We start from the raw sequence: 16772 nt of genomic DNA, 5'->3' as shown, positions 1-16772 counted from the left end.
TAATAATTAGCAGCCTGTGCCCAAGTGTAAACAGTTATTGTTGTTTAGTTAGTGTTGTTAAGTATAAATATTTCATTAATTAATAAAGAGAAAAACCCCAACGGTGTAGACATTTAGGAAAAATGTTAACGGGTCATAATCAGGATCTGAAACAGTATGTTATTATTGTATGAATATGGCCTTACTGAATCCTTGAATATCTTAATTTGTACCTTGTCCAATATACCAATGTCTTACTCCTAACCTGTGTGGTAAAATAACATGTCTTGTATGTGTTTGCATTGTTGGATATAAATAAAAGTTTTAAAAATAATTTATTTTAATATGTTAAAAAAAAGTTATGAGTTGTGTTATGAAATTCCCATATTCCAAAGACTTCTTCACTTAATAAAAATGATTTTGTTTTCTTCCCCAATTATAGATGAACTAAGAAGACAACCATGTCCATAGGCAGACTTCAGGGGCCACTAAGCTCCCTCCAGGAGCCGTCATTTAAACTGCCCAGTGTATTTCAGAGCAAGGTTGTGGCACCGCGTAACCCAAAATTGACCAGAGATGAAGGGGCCATCTTGATGGTACGGGCTGACAAACAAATTGGGTTGATTTTTTTTCCCATTAGAGGGAAGCTTAGAGAGACAGATGTTATCAACTGAAACTGAGGATTATCCAGGACAGAAACAAATCAACCCAGACAGATGTTCAGGCAAAACACACTCGCTTCACTGAAGCATGGACTTTTACCTTCAAATGGGCTCTATACATTTTGTTATGTTGTCACTAAAAGGAAGCATGTTACCCAGTTAAATGTGTGTGTGTTTGTAACTAGTAAACTGAAATGTCTTCCTAGTCCAGAATAAATGGAAATGTACAGCCCTCTATACATAAACTATTTATTTTTTCTCTTGCATTACTAAGTGAATAAGACTGGATCCTAAAGATGGTGTAAGATTAGAAAAAGCAGTTGCAATGCTTCAAGTATTTTGTAATCTGTAGTTTGCAAAATATGGAAATGATAGATATATTCTCTTTTTATTATTCCTTAATTTTAGTTGACACCGTCAGCATTTCTAAGAGAAATGTCCCTAACCACGGAGCAGAAGCTTGCCAACACCCGAGAGATGCACCCTCCACGGATCATTCATCTTCTCGATATGAGTGAAACAAGCCATCAGAAGGTTCTTACTTTTGGTCTTCTTTTTCATATGTGTCAGTGTTAGAAAAGCATTGCATGACCTACACAAACTGATCGAAGAAACATGTGATACAAATGCCAGTCACAAGAAACCATATTCACTCACATAATAAACTAGCTAATCAAAGGAATGTAATTCCCAAATGCTGCAATGAATCCTCTCTTAATGACGGCCTTATGATACTACTCATATTAATTGACTCTCTAAACTGACCCCTTGAGTTGACCTGTGAAACCACTAATATGGCACCTCTTATGCTTATTGTACCTGTAAATCCATTCATTTTTACTACACTCTTAAAGGGCAAACACCTTGTAATTTTACAGACATTTATGTTGTGTTATAGAATAATACATCAGCCCAGTCTAAACGTTTTAAAAAATAAATTAATATCCTTTTTTATGGCAATTGTTTTTTAACAGCCAAAGTCCATCCACTATTTATTTGGAGGACAATATGAGCTTTAGTCTTCTGAGAATAAGGCTAGCCATGGTCATAATGTTAGTGTAAAATGCATTGTTTTACAATTGTTATCAGTTAAAGCCAGTTAGGGATATATATGTAGCAGGGTTAGCATTAAGAAGTCAGCAGTGTATATTTCAAACTCTGAGAATTAGAAAATCCTCAGTTTTTTTAGTGCTAAATTTCATGTAAGGCTGGAAAAATAAATAATGAAAGTATATTGCAAAGTTGTTTTATTAAACATAACTGAACATTTTCAAGGTGTTTACTATCCCTTTAAGCCCATTTTTATTGACTGTCTCACTCATACTGACTGCCCATTTTAACAATCATGCTGACTTCTTTCATGAGAACTCTCATATCAGCTGCACTCATATGAATGTAAACATGAAACCACTGATATGACTATAACTATGAGACCACTGATATGACTGTAACCATGAAAACACTCTTATGAATGTAAACATGAGACCACTGATATGACTGTAGCTATGAGACCACTGATATGACTGTAACCATGAAAACACTCATATGAATGTAAACATGAGACCACTGATATGACTGTAACCATGAAAACACTCATATGAATGTAAACATGAGACCACTGATATGACTGTAACCATGAAAACACTCATATGAATGTAAACATGAGACCACTGAAATGACTGTAACCATGAAAAGACTCATATGAATGTAAACATGAGACCACTGATATAACTGTAACCATGAAAACACTCATATGAATGTAAACATGAGACCACTGATATGACTGTAACCATGAAAACACTCATATGAATGTAAACATGAGACCACTGATATGACTGTAACCATGAAAACACTCATATGAATGTAAACATGAGACCACTGATATAACTGTAACCATGAAAACACTCATATGAATGTAAACATGAGACCACTGATATGACTGTAACCATGAAAACACTCATATGAATGTAAACATGAGACCACTGATATGACTGTAGCCATGAAAACACTCATATGAATGTAAACATGAGACCACTGATATGACTGTAACCATGAAAACACTCATATGAATGTAAACATGAGACCACTGATATGACTGTAACCATGAAAACACTCATATGAATGTAAACATGAGACCACTGATATGACTGTAACCATGAAAACACTCATATGAATGTAAACATGAGACCACTGATATAACTGTAACCATGAAAACACTAATATGAATGTAAACATGAGACCACTGATATAACTGTAACCATGAAAACACTCGTATGAATGTAAACATGAGACCACTGATATGACTGTAACCATGAAAACACTCATATGAATGTAAACATGAGACCACTGATATGACTGTAACCATGAAACCACTCATATGAATGTAAACATGAGACCACTGATATGACTGTAACCATGAAAACACTCATATGAATGTAAACATCAAACCACTGATATTACTGTAACTATGAGACAACGGATTTGACTGTCACCATTAAAACACTCATATGAAACCACTGATATGAATAAACCGTGAGTGTGCTCTTACAGTTGCACCAAGATAACACTCATTTATACTGACCTCCTCCGTGAGTCCTCATTCCCAAGAAGTGCTAATGCCATTGGGTCCCTATGGCAATACAATATTTTGATACATACTTTGTCCAGTGTGATAACTGTTATTTTGTCTTTGATGATGAGTTTGTGTGTGAGGGGGGACAAACTGTGGCATTCATAGGCATCCCCTATAGTCCCACAGTTTACTATAGAACAGTATAAGGCATCCACAAACTGTAATACACAGATCTCCTATCCCTAAAATGTTTCCATCCTTTATATATTATTGATCTTACAAAAGCATTAAATCTAATAAGTTTTCTGTGAGCTGCAGAAGTATTTATCTACTGTACTGTACTTTACAGGTCCAGCACGGCACAACCACAAGTTTTCTTTGTTTTTTTCTTCATACAATGTGCAAAACTCTAACATAGACTATTTTAGAGTCTAAATAAATGTTTTTACTGTATAAATAGCATATTTTTAATATGCTAAATAGACTCTTTAATACCATTAAATGGTATATATATATATATACAGTATATACAGTATATATATATATGTGTGTGTGTACATATATAGATGTGTATGTGTGTTTATAGATATATTCTTATGGGGGCAGTGTAATACTTTAAAATATTGTGACATTCTTTTATTTATATATGTTACTTAAGCTATCCAAAGTACAAATTAATTGCATAATTTAACATAAACTAATTTAATGATAATTTGTGCAATCATTTAAACAAATTAATATTAGCTAATTGTAGTTTAATGTTTGCTTAAATTTTAGCCGGGTGGTGTGCCCATTAATGGCCAGATTGCAAGTGGAGCAGTAATTAATGCTCCCACTTGCGCTAATGTCACTAGAAGTAAGCTTTTTAAACGTGCTGGGTAGCGCTCGTATTACAAGTTGAAACCCGATGTGCACACAGTGTGTTTCGTCTCCTTGTTAATGTATTCCCCCATAGAAATCAATGGAGCACCATAGTTGCGCGCAAACCAGATCACATATTCTCAAGTGCACAAACCCGACCTGAAAATATTAATATTTCACATTCCAATGTTCTTCACATAGTAGAATATGTTCTATTTATTAATAAATACATATATATATATATATATATATATATATATATATATATATATATATATAATGGTATTTTGGAACAATATATATCTATATATATCTATATATATCTATCTATATATATATATATATATATATATATATATATATATAGATATAGATATATACAGATATATATCGGGATATCAATTTATAAATACATAGAACATATTGTGCATAACATTGGAATGTGAAATATTTACAGTAAATACACAGTATAGCACTTTATTAAATATGAATATTGCATAAATATGCTTTTACATCTAGTTTACTGCTCCAATGCACATATATATATATATATATATATATATATATATATATATGCAAAACACGGAAGGGGACTGCACTCTCAAACTGGACCGGGTACACATCCCATGACCCTGCAACATGCACAGCCCTAGGTGCACAATAGCACTCTCAGGAAACTGCACTGTCCCCAGAGCCACAGGCAGTTAACCCCAGTCAGGTCTGGGTGCAAGGCCCAAAGGGAAAATTACAAAACAAATTAATACAGCACACATAGAAAGTCCAGCACTCACTTACAAGCTCTCAGCTAAGATTAAAAGCAAAAATGGAAGAGTTCGTTCCGGCATCTGGCCAAATGGGATAAGCCCAGGCACCACGTCAAGGTCTCTTCCAAAACCTGAGTCCCTAAACAGCCACACAATGCAAGCTCTCAATCCAACAAACTGGGATCAAGTGAAGGGAGAGCTTCCGGAACTAACTCTTCCATTTTTGCTTGTAAGTGAGTGCTGGACGTTCTCTCTGTGCTGTATTAATTTGTTTTGTAATTTTCCTTTTGGGCCTTGCACCCAGACCTGTCTGGGGTTAACTGCCTGTGGCTCTGGGGACAGTGCAGCTTCCTGAGAGTGCTATTGTGCACCCAGGGCTGTGCATATTGCAGGGTCATGGGATGTGTACCCGGTCCGGTCAGAGAGTGCAGTCCCCTTTTGTGTTTTGACAAAAAACTAACAGATAGGTTGGGTTACCATATCTGAGATAGACTACATTTATAGCACTCTGGGGATTACTTCATTAAATAAATTGTGGTAACAGAGAGAGTCGTGCAAGGATGTGCAAAGAACAAAGACAAAACTGTCTGAATAAACTAAATTACATTAAAAATTAACTTTTATTAAAGGCTAGTTAAAATTGGAAAACACACTTAAAAACACTCTTAGGAGCCAAGATAATCTTACTTATTGAGCGTGTATTAGTTGGTATAGTGGGTAAATAGTATCTTAAATAAATTGAATATATGGTATGGGGGCTAGTGGCAATACTATGTATTCAATGTACACCAGAAATGACAACTCGAGTAAGGTTAATCAGTGTGTTATTACTGATGATTGTTGAATGGTTATACACTTTGGTTCACTAAATGTGATATTGTGGACTTTCTATAGAATCCCTTTAAGTTACTCTTTGAGTTTCAGTACACTTATACATGTATGGTTAAAAGGCTTGAATGGTTATACACTTTTGTTCACTGGACGTGATATTAGGGACTTTCTATAGAATCCCTTTAAATTACTCTTGAGTTTCAGTACGCATATACATGTATGGCTATATTATAGCCTGCACTACTAAAATAAAGGCTTCGTGCTCTATATTTAATAATGTCTTCGATATTTGGATATACAAAGTCTGGCAAATATACACACTGTTATACAAGGTATCAGTGAAATTGGAGGTCACCCTTTATAGTAGTATTATCACCATTAATAATACAGTGTTTCGATATTTCTATCGATGTTATTGTATCTTATATAAGAAGTTTATTCCAAATGAAGAGATGTGATTAATCTAACATTCTTAAGGTTCCATTAAATTTATCCCTTCAGGTGCAAAAATACCTGATATTTGGGACTGGGACCTTATTAGTTACTACTATATTTGAGTGGTTATAAAATTCTTATTTTGGAGTATCCCTGTCGATGTTATTACAGAGTGATAGACACTGAGTGAATGGCGTTCCTGTTGTTATATAGGACAGACTGATATAATAAAAGTTCTAAATGTGCCTTTAAGTGGATGGCATAATATCAATGCTCTGGGTAGTAAATAGAGTGACCGCTGCTACATAGACTGCACAACAAATACGTAATGTTACAATCCAGCAGACATGGTCAGTAAAGAAATATATATAAATTGCAGTTTAGCATTCCCAGACGAAACAATATAAGTGCGGTATTTAGCCCTGTATAGTCAAAGTTTTTTAGAAATAATATGAGTACTACTAACGGTTAAATTATCCAGCAGCTTGTATGAACGTCAGCGTTCTGCCCCCATTAACCACTCCCAACTAATATTAGTTTTATACGGTACAAAGTATCATTAACGATCAAGGTTCCTAAGGCTAGCTAAAAATACATGAGCTCCAAGGGCTCATCACCAGTACCCTAGCGTTCCTAACGTCCCTTTTGTGTTTTGTATATGTCTGGGGTGATTACATAAGCCTGTGCACCCTTCACTTGTTCCCAGTTTGTTGGATTGAGAGCTTGCATTGTGTGGCTGTTTAGGGACTCAGGTTTTGGAAGAGACCTTAACGTGGTACCTGGGCTTATCCCATTTGGCCAGATGGGGTAACTAACTCTTCCATTTTTGCTTTTATTCTTAGCTGAGAGCTTGTAAGTGAGTGCGGGACTTTCTATGTGTGCTGTATTAATTTGTTTTGTAATTTTCCCTTTGGGCCTTGCACCCAGACCTGTCTGGGTTTAACTGCCTGTGACTCTGGGGACAGTGCAGCTTCCTGAGAGTGCTATTGTGCACCCGGGGCTGTGCATGTTGCAGGGTCATGGGATGTGTAACCAGTCCGGTCTGAGAGTGCAGTCCCCTTACGTGTTTTGTATATGTCTAGGGTGATTACATAAGCCTGTGCACCCTTCACTTGTTCCCAGTTTGTTGGATTGAAAACTTGCATTGTGTGGCTGTTTAGGGACTCGGGTTTTGGAAGAGACCTTGACGTGGTACCTGGGCTTATCCTATTTGGCCAGATGCGGTAACTAACTCTTCCATTTTTGCTTTTAATCTTAGCTGAGAGCTTGTAAGTGAGTGCTGGACTTTCTCTGTGTGCTGTATTAATTTGTTTTGTAATTTTCCCTTTGGGCCTTGCACCCAGACCTATCTGGCGTTAGCTGCCTGTGACACTGCCTATGACTCTGGGGACAGTGCAGCTTCCTGAGAGTGCTATTGTGCAACTTGTAATACGTGCGATACATCTGAGCATGCAAACAGCTGCAATAAACCCACTTGCACGTATTGTTAGCGCACCACTCGTAATCTGGCTTTATATAGGTCCTAGGGTGGATACTGATTTCTTATATATACTGTATATTTATGTTATTTATATTTATTCCAATGACTCTGCTTTGGCCAGAAAGGAAATTAGTTCCTGCACTGATCTAAGTAATCTCTATGTAGCATGTAGCAGGGTTAGATTTTTTTTTTTTTTTACTGTGCTTCGCTAAATATTTTATCCACTGTGTATATTGTAAATTCAAAATCTATTTAATATTGGTGGTATTGTCTGAATCTATTCTTACTCCTACACATCCAGTATGAGTTAGAAGGACATTAAACATTTTACATTGAGTATATCAGCAATTGGGCACTGCATTGCCAAACATCTATATACAAAATGTATGTTTAAAAGCATTTAAAACTGTCATTTGGTTGCATTGTTTTATAGTCCACTGATGCAATCTTTAAAGGGACACTGAACCCAAATTTTTTCTTTCATGATTCAGATAGATCATGACATTTTAAGCAACTTTCTAATTTACTCCTATTGTCAATTTTTCTTCGTTCTCTTGCTATCTTTATTTTAAAAGCAGTAATGTAAATCTTAGCAGCCAGCCCATTTTAGGTTCAGCACTATGGATAGCGCTTGCTTATTGGAAGCTTACATTTACCCACCAATATGCAAGCATAACCCAGGTTCTCAACCAGAAATGGGCCGATTCCTATGCATCACATTCCTGCTTTTTAAATAAAGATAGCAAGAAAACGAAGAAAAATTGATAATAGGAGTTAATTAGAAAGTTGCTTAAAATGGCATGCTCTATCTGAATCATGAAAGAAAAAATGTGGGTTTAGTGTCCCTTTAAAGGCATCTTGGGCATTGTTTATCCTGTTTCATTTACTGCAGTGAAGAGAAGATAGAAATTAACTGTTAAAATGATAAAACAATCACTGCTTGTTGTAGGCCAGGGCTCACAATCTTGTAGGATACACTCCAGTCTCTCTGAGAGGGCTGGGAAAACAACATTTTTACTTTGCATAATTAAACATTTTGAGTTTCAATTATCCCTACAAATAAATCAACTGTGTTTTTATCTCTGGCTTCCCTTAGTTCTCATCAGTGGATTTAGACCAAGCCTTGTTCCAGCCTTTTCCGTCAGAAATAGTTTTCCAGAATTATACAGCTTGTGAGACATATGAGGTGCCTCTGATGTTAAGAAACAATGACAAGGTGGGAGGATGCTCTGTATTGATTATTTGTCTAAATGTCTGTCTGTCCGTCTATCTATCTATCTATCTATCTATCTATCATATATCTCTGTATATCTATCTATATATCTACTATATAATCATCTATCTGTCTATCTATCTACCAACCATCAATGCATTCATAAAAAATAACATAACTATGATATAGTCAACCTTCATCAAAATTGTTTTACATTTATCTTGTTGATTCCTACATTTTCATTCCAGGAATAGAAGCAGGTATTTAAACCATGAAATGAAGTGAATTGTGTTGTTTCTCATTTTGTTGTTGTAACAAATTCATAAAGATACATTATATAGTACCATACTATAGCATTACTAATAATCAGTGTCAGCTATTAGAATTAATCCAGATTTCCATATTGCTTTTACTGTAAATCTTTTGTAGCGACTATCAGAAATGTGAACAGTCGCATGGCATATACAGATGCAGCACAAGAAACTGATACTTATGTTGTTAGCAGTTTAAATCCTAGATTTAGAGCACAGATAACCATAGACTAAGTATAATTAAAAAACCTAAGCTTGTAATGAGTGTTTAAAGCCAGATCTTTTATGATACATGTGAGGCTGAAAGTAAATATATATATATATATATATATATATATATATATATACTTTACTTCTGTATGGCAATAAATAAGTAAGTAAGGTATACAATTTTTCCCCTAAACATTTTCATGGAGGCACAGTGATGAATTCATTGTACTAAATTCTAAATAGCCTAGATTCCAAGTAGAGAATGCTGTTGTGCTGTGTAGTTGATTATTGATATTATAGCAGTCTTGCTGACCTGCTGACACAGAAATTATATCCCTATTTGTGTAATTCAAGCTCTACATGATATGTGAATACTCATTGTGCTGGGAGTTATTTGAGCAACCTGCTGATGTTTGGGATCCTGGCTAATGGCCCATACTCTCTTTTTATATATTTTTTACCTGCATGGTTGTGGGGGTGGTAACAGCATAGTCTGACAAACAGATGTTTTTGGGAAGGTCTGTACAGTTTAATGGGAAACATTTGCCTAACCACCATGATTATGTTGACCATACTCTAGTGCTGACATACTATAAAATATTTTTCTTTCCTATGGCATGGAGAGTCCACAACGTCATTCCAATTACTAGTGGGATATTCAACTCCTGGCCAGTAGGAGGAGGCAAAGAGCACCCCAGCAAAGCTGTTAAGTATAACTTCCCTTACCCATAATCCCGAGTCATTCTCTTTGCCTCTGTCAATGGAGGATGTGCGAAGACGGTGTCTGAAGATATTTAATCCTTTTATAGGTACTTTTCCCTGCAAGCAAGGATTAGGGTCTATCTGTGTCCACGTCAATCTCTTTAGTAAGAGTAGTGGTGGCTTTTAGCAGTTAGAAGGCAGGGTAGTCTTTGCTTTACTTCATACAAATTTGCTACCCCTTTGCAGAAAGCCAGGGTTGGTTACTCTGTTCTTTATTTTACTACAGGTCCATGACAGGGAGTGCAGTGCCTGTCAAACCTCAGTAGCTGCTATCTGCCCTGCAGCTGGATCCACGGGTGAGTGCCTTTGCCCTCTAGGTAATGAAGGACAGCACTTCAGAGGTTAACCCTCAAGTGGATCACTTTCTGGGACATAGCTATCCTATTTGATTTATGGGTACATATTTGGGGCAGCATTATGGGCATATGAGTCTATAAATGGAGACACTTTATTAGCATGAGACACTAAAGAGAGACTTTAGGGTTAATTTTTCCTAATTCTTGATTGAAGCTGTTAAGGGGTTTTACTTGTCCCTTTATGTAATTCTAACTTATCCTTGCAGGAGGATACTTCAGGAACGTTAGGATGTTTTTTTTCTTCCAAAAAGCACTTATGTTGTGGGTGTAAATGAAGTATATGAGGGCAGTTTCTTACTTTTCGCGCACTTATGTTGTAGCGCAATTAGTTTTACGGCCGCCCACGTGACTTCCGCATTCTGTTATTACGGAGAGGTTCTTTGTGTGCCTCAGAGTGTCGGCTTGGAGCTAGGTGTGTCGGCTTATCTTCTCGACAATCAGAGTGTCTGCTCAAGAAGGAAGCATAGCTGCAGAGTGTCCAGCTTCCTCTTACTAGTGGGAAACCTAATCTGGTCTGGTCGGAGACTCAGACAACCTTGTCTGAGTTTAAGAACTCAGTTGTTTTTGATAATTTTATATTTAAATTTGGCATTGATATTTGAGTTTTAATTAGATTTTTTGACATTTTTATTTTTCATCTAATTTGTTATTGCTAGTGGGACCTATTCTAAGCTATGGACTCAGAACTGGATCAGTCTAACTATGGATAAATGTTTACTATGTTTAAAGGCCCAAATTGTCCTACTGATGCAATTTTGTTCCTCATGCTTAGCTAAAACTTTAAAATTAAAAGACAAATTACTTCCTTCTGAGCCAAGTGTCTCTCAGGGTACTGCTGTGTGCGACATGCCTCAGCTTTCTCCTCAAATGTCCCAAGCCTTAATGGTTTCTCTTCTTCGGGTAAGCGTAAGAGGAAATCTAAACATTTGTCTGTTAGCAAGGTTTCTGACTCTAAAACTGCGCTGGTCAACCTTTCTCAGATGTCTGATGAGGAAGATACTTCAGTAGCTTCTGAAGGTGAAATCTCAGAATCTGATACTATGGGAGATCAATCTTGTGAATCTGAATAAGTAAATTTCAGATTTAAGCTTGAACATCTCTGTTTACTACTGAAGGAGGTGCTAGCTACTTTGGATGACTCTGAACCTTCGGTTGCTGTCAACCCTAAAAAGTCTTCAAAACTTAACAGTTTATGATTCTCCCTCTTCTGAGGATGTTTTTCCTGTTCCAGACAAGATGTCTGAAATTATAACTCAGGAATGGGATAAGCCAGGGGTTCCCGTTTCCCCTTCCCATGTTTTTAAAAAGATGTTTCCTGTTGCTGACTCATGGCACACTGTACCTAAAGTATAAGGAGCCGTTTCTACTCTAGCTAAAAGAACTACTATTCCTATAGAAGATAGTTGTTCTTTTAAGGATCCTATGGATAAGAAGCTAGAGGCTTACTTAAAGAAGATGTACATCCACCACGGACTTCAGTGGCAACCTGCGGCAAGTATTGCTACAGTTGCAGGAACAGAATCTTACTGGTGCGATGCCCTGTCTGATTTGATATCAGAGGAGACCACGATTGAGGAGATCCAAGATAGGATCAAGGCTCTTAAATTAGCCAATACCTTTATCTGCGATGCCAACATGCAGGTAATTAGACTAGAAGTTAAGTTGTCAGGACAAGAAGAATAGACTTAAGGGTCGACAGACTTCTAATTTTCGCAACTTTAAAGGACAGAAGTCCTCCTCTTCCAAATCAGGCCAGAGCAGATTCTATTCAAATTAATTTGTGGTTCCCAAAAAGGAGGGAACTTTTCGTCCCATCCTAGATCTAAAGTGTCTCAACAAATTCCTCAGGGTTCCGTCCTTCAAGATGGAAACTATTCGTTCCATTCTTCCATTGGTTCAGGAAGGTCAGTTCATAACGATCATAGACCTGAAGGACGCATATTTACACGTTCCCATTCGCAGGCATCATTACCAGTTTCTAAGATTTGCCTTTCTCGACATGCATTTCCAGTTTACTGCCCTTCCGTTTGGCCTTGCAACAGTTCCCATAATATTCACGACGGTTCTGGGAACCCTTTTGGCAGTGATCAGATCCCAGGGAATTGCTGTGGCGCCTTATCTAGACAACATCTTGGTTCAGGCATCATCTTTTCAACTAGCAAAATCTCATACAGAGATGTTGTTGTCTTTTCTATGTTCCCATGGGTGGAAGGTGAATCTGGAAAAGAGTTCTCTAGTTCCAACTACAAAAGTGTGTTTCCTAGGGAAAATCATAGAGTCCCTGTCCATGAAGATTTTCCTGACGGACGTCAGAATGTCCAAACTTTTGGCTTCTTGCCTTTCCCTCCAGTCTGCTTTTTGTCCATCAGTGGCTTAATGCATGGAGGTGATTGGTCTGGTGGTGGCTTCCATGGACATCATTCCTTTTGCTCAGTTCCATCTGCGATCGCTGCAGCTTTGCATGCTTCATCAATGGAACGGAGACCATTCAGATTTATCGCAGAGGATACATCTGGAACCCTTAACAAGAGACTCTCTGCCTCTGGGCACTTCAGACCTTCCTGGGTGATTGTGAATACGGACGCCAGCCTGTCAGGCTGGGGAGCTGTTTGGGGTTCTCTGAAAGCTCAGGGCCTGTTGAGAGCAATCTTCAATGCCTTGACTGCGTGGCCTCAATTATCTTAAGTCCAGTTTATCAGATTCCAGTTGGACAACATCACCTCAGTGGCTTACATCAACCACCAGGGAGGAACTCGGAGTTCCTTGGCCATGAAGGAGGTGACTCGCATTCTGCTGTGGGTGAAAACTCACGATGGTCTCCTATCTGCCATCCACATTTCAGTAGTGGACAATTGGGAGGCAGATTTTCTGAGCAGACAGACTTTTCATCCCGGGGAGTGGGCTTTCCATGCGGATGTGTTCTCCAGGATAACCCTCAGATGGGGGATTCCGGAGTTGGATCTAATGGCATTTCGTCAAAACGTCAAGCTTCCAAAGTACGGTTCAAGTTCAAGAGATCTTCAGGCCACCCTGATAGATGCTCTGGTGGTCCCTTGGGATTTCGGCTAGCATACCTGTTTCCTTCTTTTGCTCTCCTTTCACGAGTCATTGCTCGTATCAAGCAGGAGAGAGCATCTGTGATTTTAAAAGCTCCTGCCTGGCCTCTCAGGATCTGGTTTACGGATCTGGTAAAGATGTCATCTCTTCCACCTTGGAGGTTACCTCTGAGGAAGGACCTTCTAATTTAGTGTCCTTTCCTCCATCGAAATCTAGATTCTCTGAAGCTGACTGCTTGGAGATTGAATGCCCAGTCCTGTCTAGACGTGGTTTTTCGTAGGCAGTCATTGATACTATGCTTTAGGCTTGTACCTGTTACTCGTAGGATTTACCATAAGATATGGCGTAAATAAATTTTTTGGTGTGAAGCTAAAGGTTTTTCTTGGAGTCGGGTTAGGAATCCCCGTATTGTATCTTTTCTTCAGGATGGCCTGGAGAAAGGTTTGTCAGTCAGTACTCTGAATGGTCAGATTTCTGCTCTGTCTATCCTTTTGCACAAACGTCTGGCAGAATTACAGATGTTCAAGCTTTTGTTTAGGCCCTGGTCAGAATCAGGCCTGTGTTTAAACCTGTTGCTCCTCTTTGGCGCCTTAACCTGCTTCTTAAAGGTTTGCAGCAGGCTTCGTTTGAGCTGATGCATGTTGTTAATATAAAATTGTTATCTTAGAAGGTTTTGTTTCTTCTTGCTATTTCTTCTGCTCGCAGAGTGTCTGAGCTTTCAGCTCTGCAGTGTGATTCCCCGTACCTTATTTTTCATGCTGATAAGGCATCCTTTGTACTAAATTGGGGTTTCTCCCTAAGGTGGCGTCGGATCAAAACATTAATCGGGAAATTGTTGTTCATTCTTTTTGTCCTAATCCTTCTTCTCATAAGGAACGTCTAAACATAACTTTGATGTCGTGCATGCTCTATAATTTTACTTACAAGCTACTAAAGATTTTCGGCAATGTTTTGCCCTGTTTGTTGTTTTCCCTGGAAAGCGTAAGGGTCAGAAGGCCACTTCTACTACTATTTCCCTCTGGTTAAGAAGTATGATTAGTTTTGCTTATGAGATTGTTGGACAGCAGCCTCCTAAGAGAATTACGGCTAATTCCACTAGCACTGTCTCCTCTTCTTGGGCTTTTAAAAATGAAGCTTCTGTGGAAAAGGTTTGCAAGGCGCCAACATGGTCCTCTTTGCATACTTTTTCCAAATTCTACAAATTTGATACTTTTGCCTCGGCTGATGCTTCTTTTGGGAGAAGGTTCTTCAAGCGGTGGTGCCTTCTGTTAAGGTCCTCCTACCTTGTTCTCCCTTCCTGTTCATTCTGTGTCCTCTAGCTTGGGTATTGGTTCCCACTAGTAATTGGAATAATGTTGTGGACTCTCCATGCCATAGGAAAGAAAACAAAATGTATGCTTACCTGATAAATGTCTTTCTTTCCGGGCATGGAGAGTCCTCGACCCCGCCCTCTTTTTAAATTATAATCGGGCAGGTCTTTTTGAGTAAACCTCAGGCACCTTTTCACCCTTGTGTTTCTTTTTTTTCCATTTTTCTTAAGCTGACTGACTGAGGATTATGGGTAAGGGAAGTTACACTTAAAGTGAATGTCAACTTTAAAGAATGAGTGCCCGGTTTTTAAAAATACTATTAAAAACAGGGGCACTTTTATTCATGAAAGTTTACATTTCTCCTGTTTTGTTAAAATACTTACCTTTTCTTCTAGAAGCCGGAGAAGTGATTCCCCCTCCTGCCGCTCGTCACTTCATACGTCAAGTTTCCACCAATCATTCGTCATTGCTGACGTATAAAGTGACGAGCGGCAAAGTGAGTTACAAATACTTTAAATTCTTATGTTCTTCACGTAGAAAAAAATGTTTTTTTTTAATTTTAAATAGATATTTCTATATATATTTTTTGTAATTAATATATATATATATATATATATATATATATATATACCTATATAGCTATACGTGAAGAACATAGAAATTTAAAGTATTTCTATTCAAAACACATTAAAATGAATAAAAATGATATTGCATATTTTAAGGTATTTGACTGGGAAGGGCTGAAAAGTGTATATAAATATATATATATATATATATATATATATATATACTGTATATATATGTGTGTGTGTGTGTGTATAGCTCTGTATTTGTGGACATACATATTTACACAATAAACACATAAATACACATGTATACACATATATAGACATGAATACATACACACCAACATATTTAGACATATATACTGTGTGTATATATATATATATATATATATATATATATATATATATATACACACACACACACACATACACACATTGGAGCCCTTCCCAGTCAAACACTTTGCCATATACCTTATCCCTTTTATCCCTATTAAAACATTTTTATTAATATTAAAATTATATTTTTTAATAAAAAGTGTATATATGTGTGTAATACTTTATTTTAATGTGTTTTTGATGTGTTTTGTGCAACTTTTTTTTGACCTTTACAGTTTACTTCAGGTCTGAAGTCACGCTAAATATTCTAGCGCAGATTTGTCTTTTGCTCGAGAGCAAACTATAACTTTCAACTTGAAATACCAGCGCTATTTAGCTTGGTTACGCTATCCATTGAAAGTATAGACTGTGCTTGAGCAAAGTAGGCTGCTCTAACCCCTCTCTGGTTAACGCACTTTACCATGGACTGGTAATATTAAAGTCGCGTGGTAATGTTAGCGCGGTCCAGCAATATTGCTGATCAAGCCTGTGCTATTATTAGCGTGCCACTTGTAATCTGGCCCTAAAATTGTTGTTAGCTAAGTTATAAAAACTATGATTAGATCATGTAAAATGCCTTCATGATAAATAATAATTGAATATGCTTGTATTTAAAGGGTCATGAAAACCATTTTTTTCTTTCATGATTCAGATAGAGCAAACAGTTTTAAACAACTTTCCAATTCTAATATCAATTTTGCTTCATTCTCTTGGTATATTTTGTTAAAGGAGCAGCAATGCACCACTGGGCTGAGCACATTGGTAATATTAGGAGGTTTATATGTGCAGCCACCAATCAGCAGATAGCTGTCAGCTCCTGAGCCTACCTAGGTATGCTTTTCAACAAAGGAAAACAGGAAAACCAAGCAAATTAGATAATAGAAGTAAATTGCATGCTCTGTCTGAATCATGAATGAACATTTTTATGTTTCATGTCCCTTTTTAAAGAAAAAAACAATAACTTCATCATCTGGTGCAAACCTATTAGATGTGTGAGAGAAGTCTAGAGCAGCTGAAACATATGGTAG

The 16772-nt window shown here is 37.2% G+C and overlaps 1 protein-coding gene across 1 annotated transcript in view; it reads left to right on the top strand.

Moving 5' to 3' along the window:
- The first annotated feature begins 440 nt into the window (after positions 1–440).
- Positions 441–16772, top strand: part of HYDIN (HYDIN axonemal central pair apparatus protein) — a 595027-nt gene continuing 578695 nt past the window's right edge. Inside the window, 3 exon segments of the mRNA XM_053719498.1 lie at positions 441–575; positions 1050–1175; positions 8681–8800. Of these exon segments, the coding sequence (XP_053575473.1) occupies positions 441–575; positions 1050–1175; positions 8681–8800 (381 nt within the window).

The sequence above is a fragment of the Bombina bombina genome, chromosome 1 (genome assembly GCF_027579735.1).
Source record: "Bombina bombina isolate aBomBom1 chromosome 1, aBomBom1.pri, whole genome shotgun sequence".
NCBI lineage: Eukaryota > Metazoa > Chordata > Amphibia > Anura > Bombinatoridae > Bombina > Bombina bombina.
This window is presented reverse-complemented; position numbering and strand designations above follow the sequence as displayed.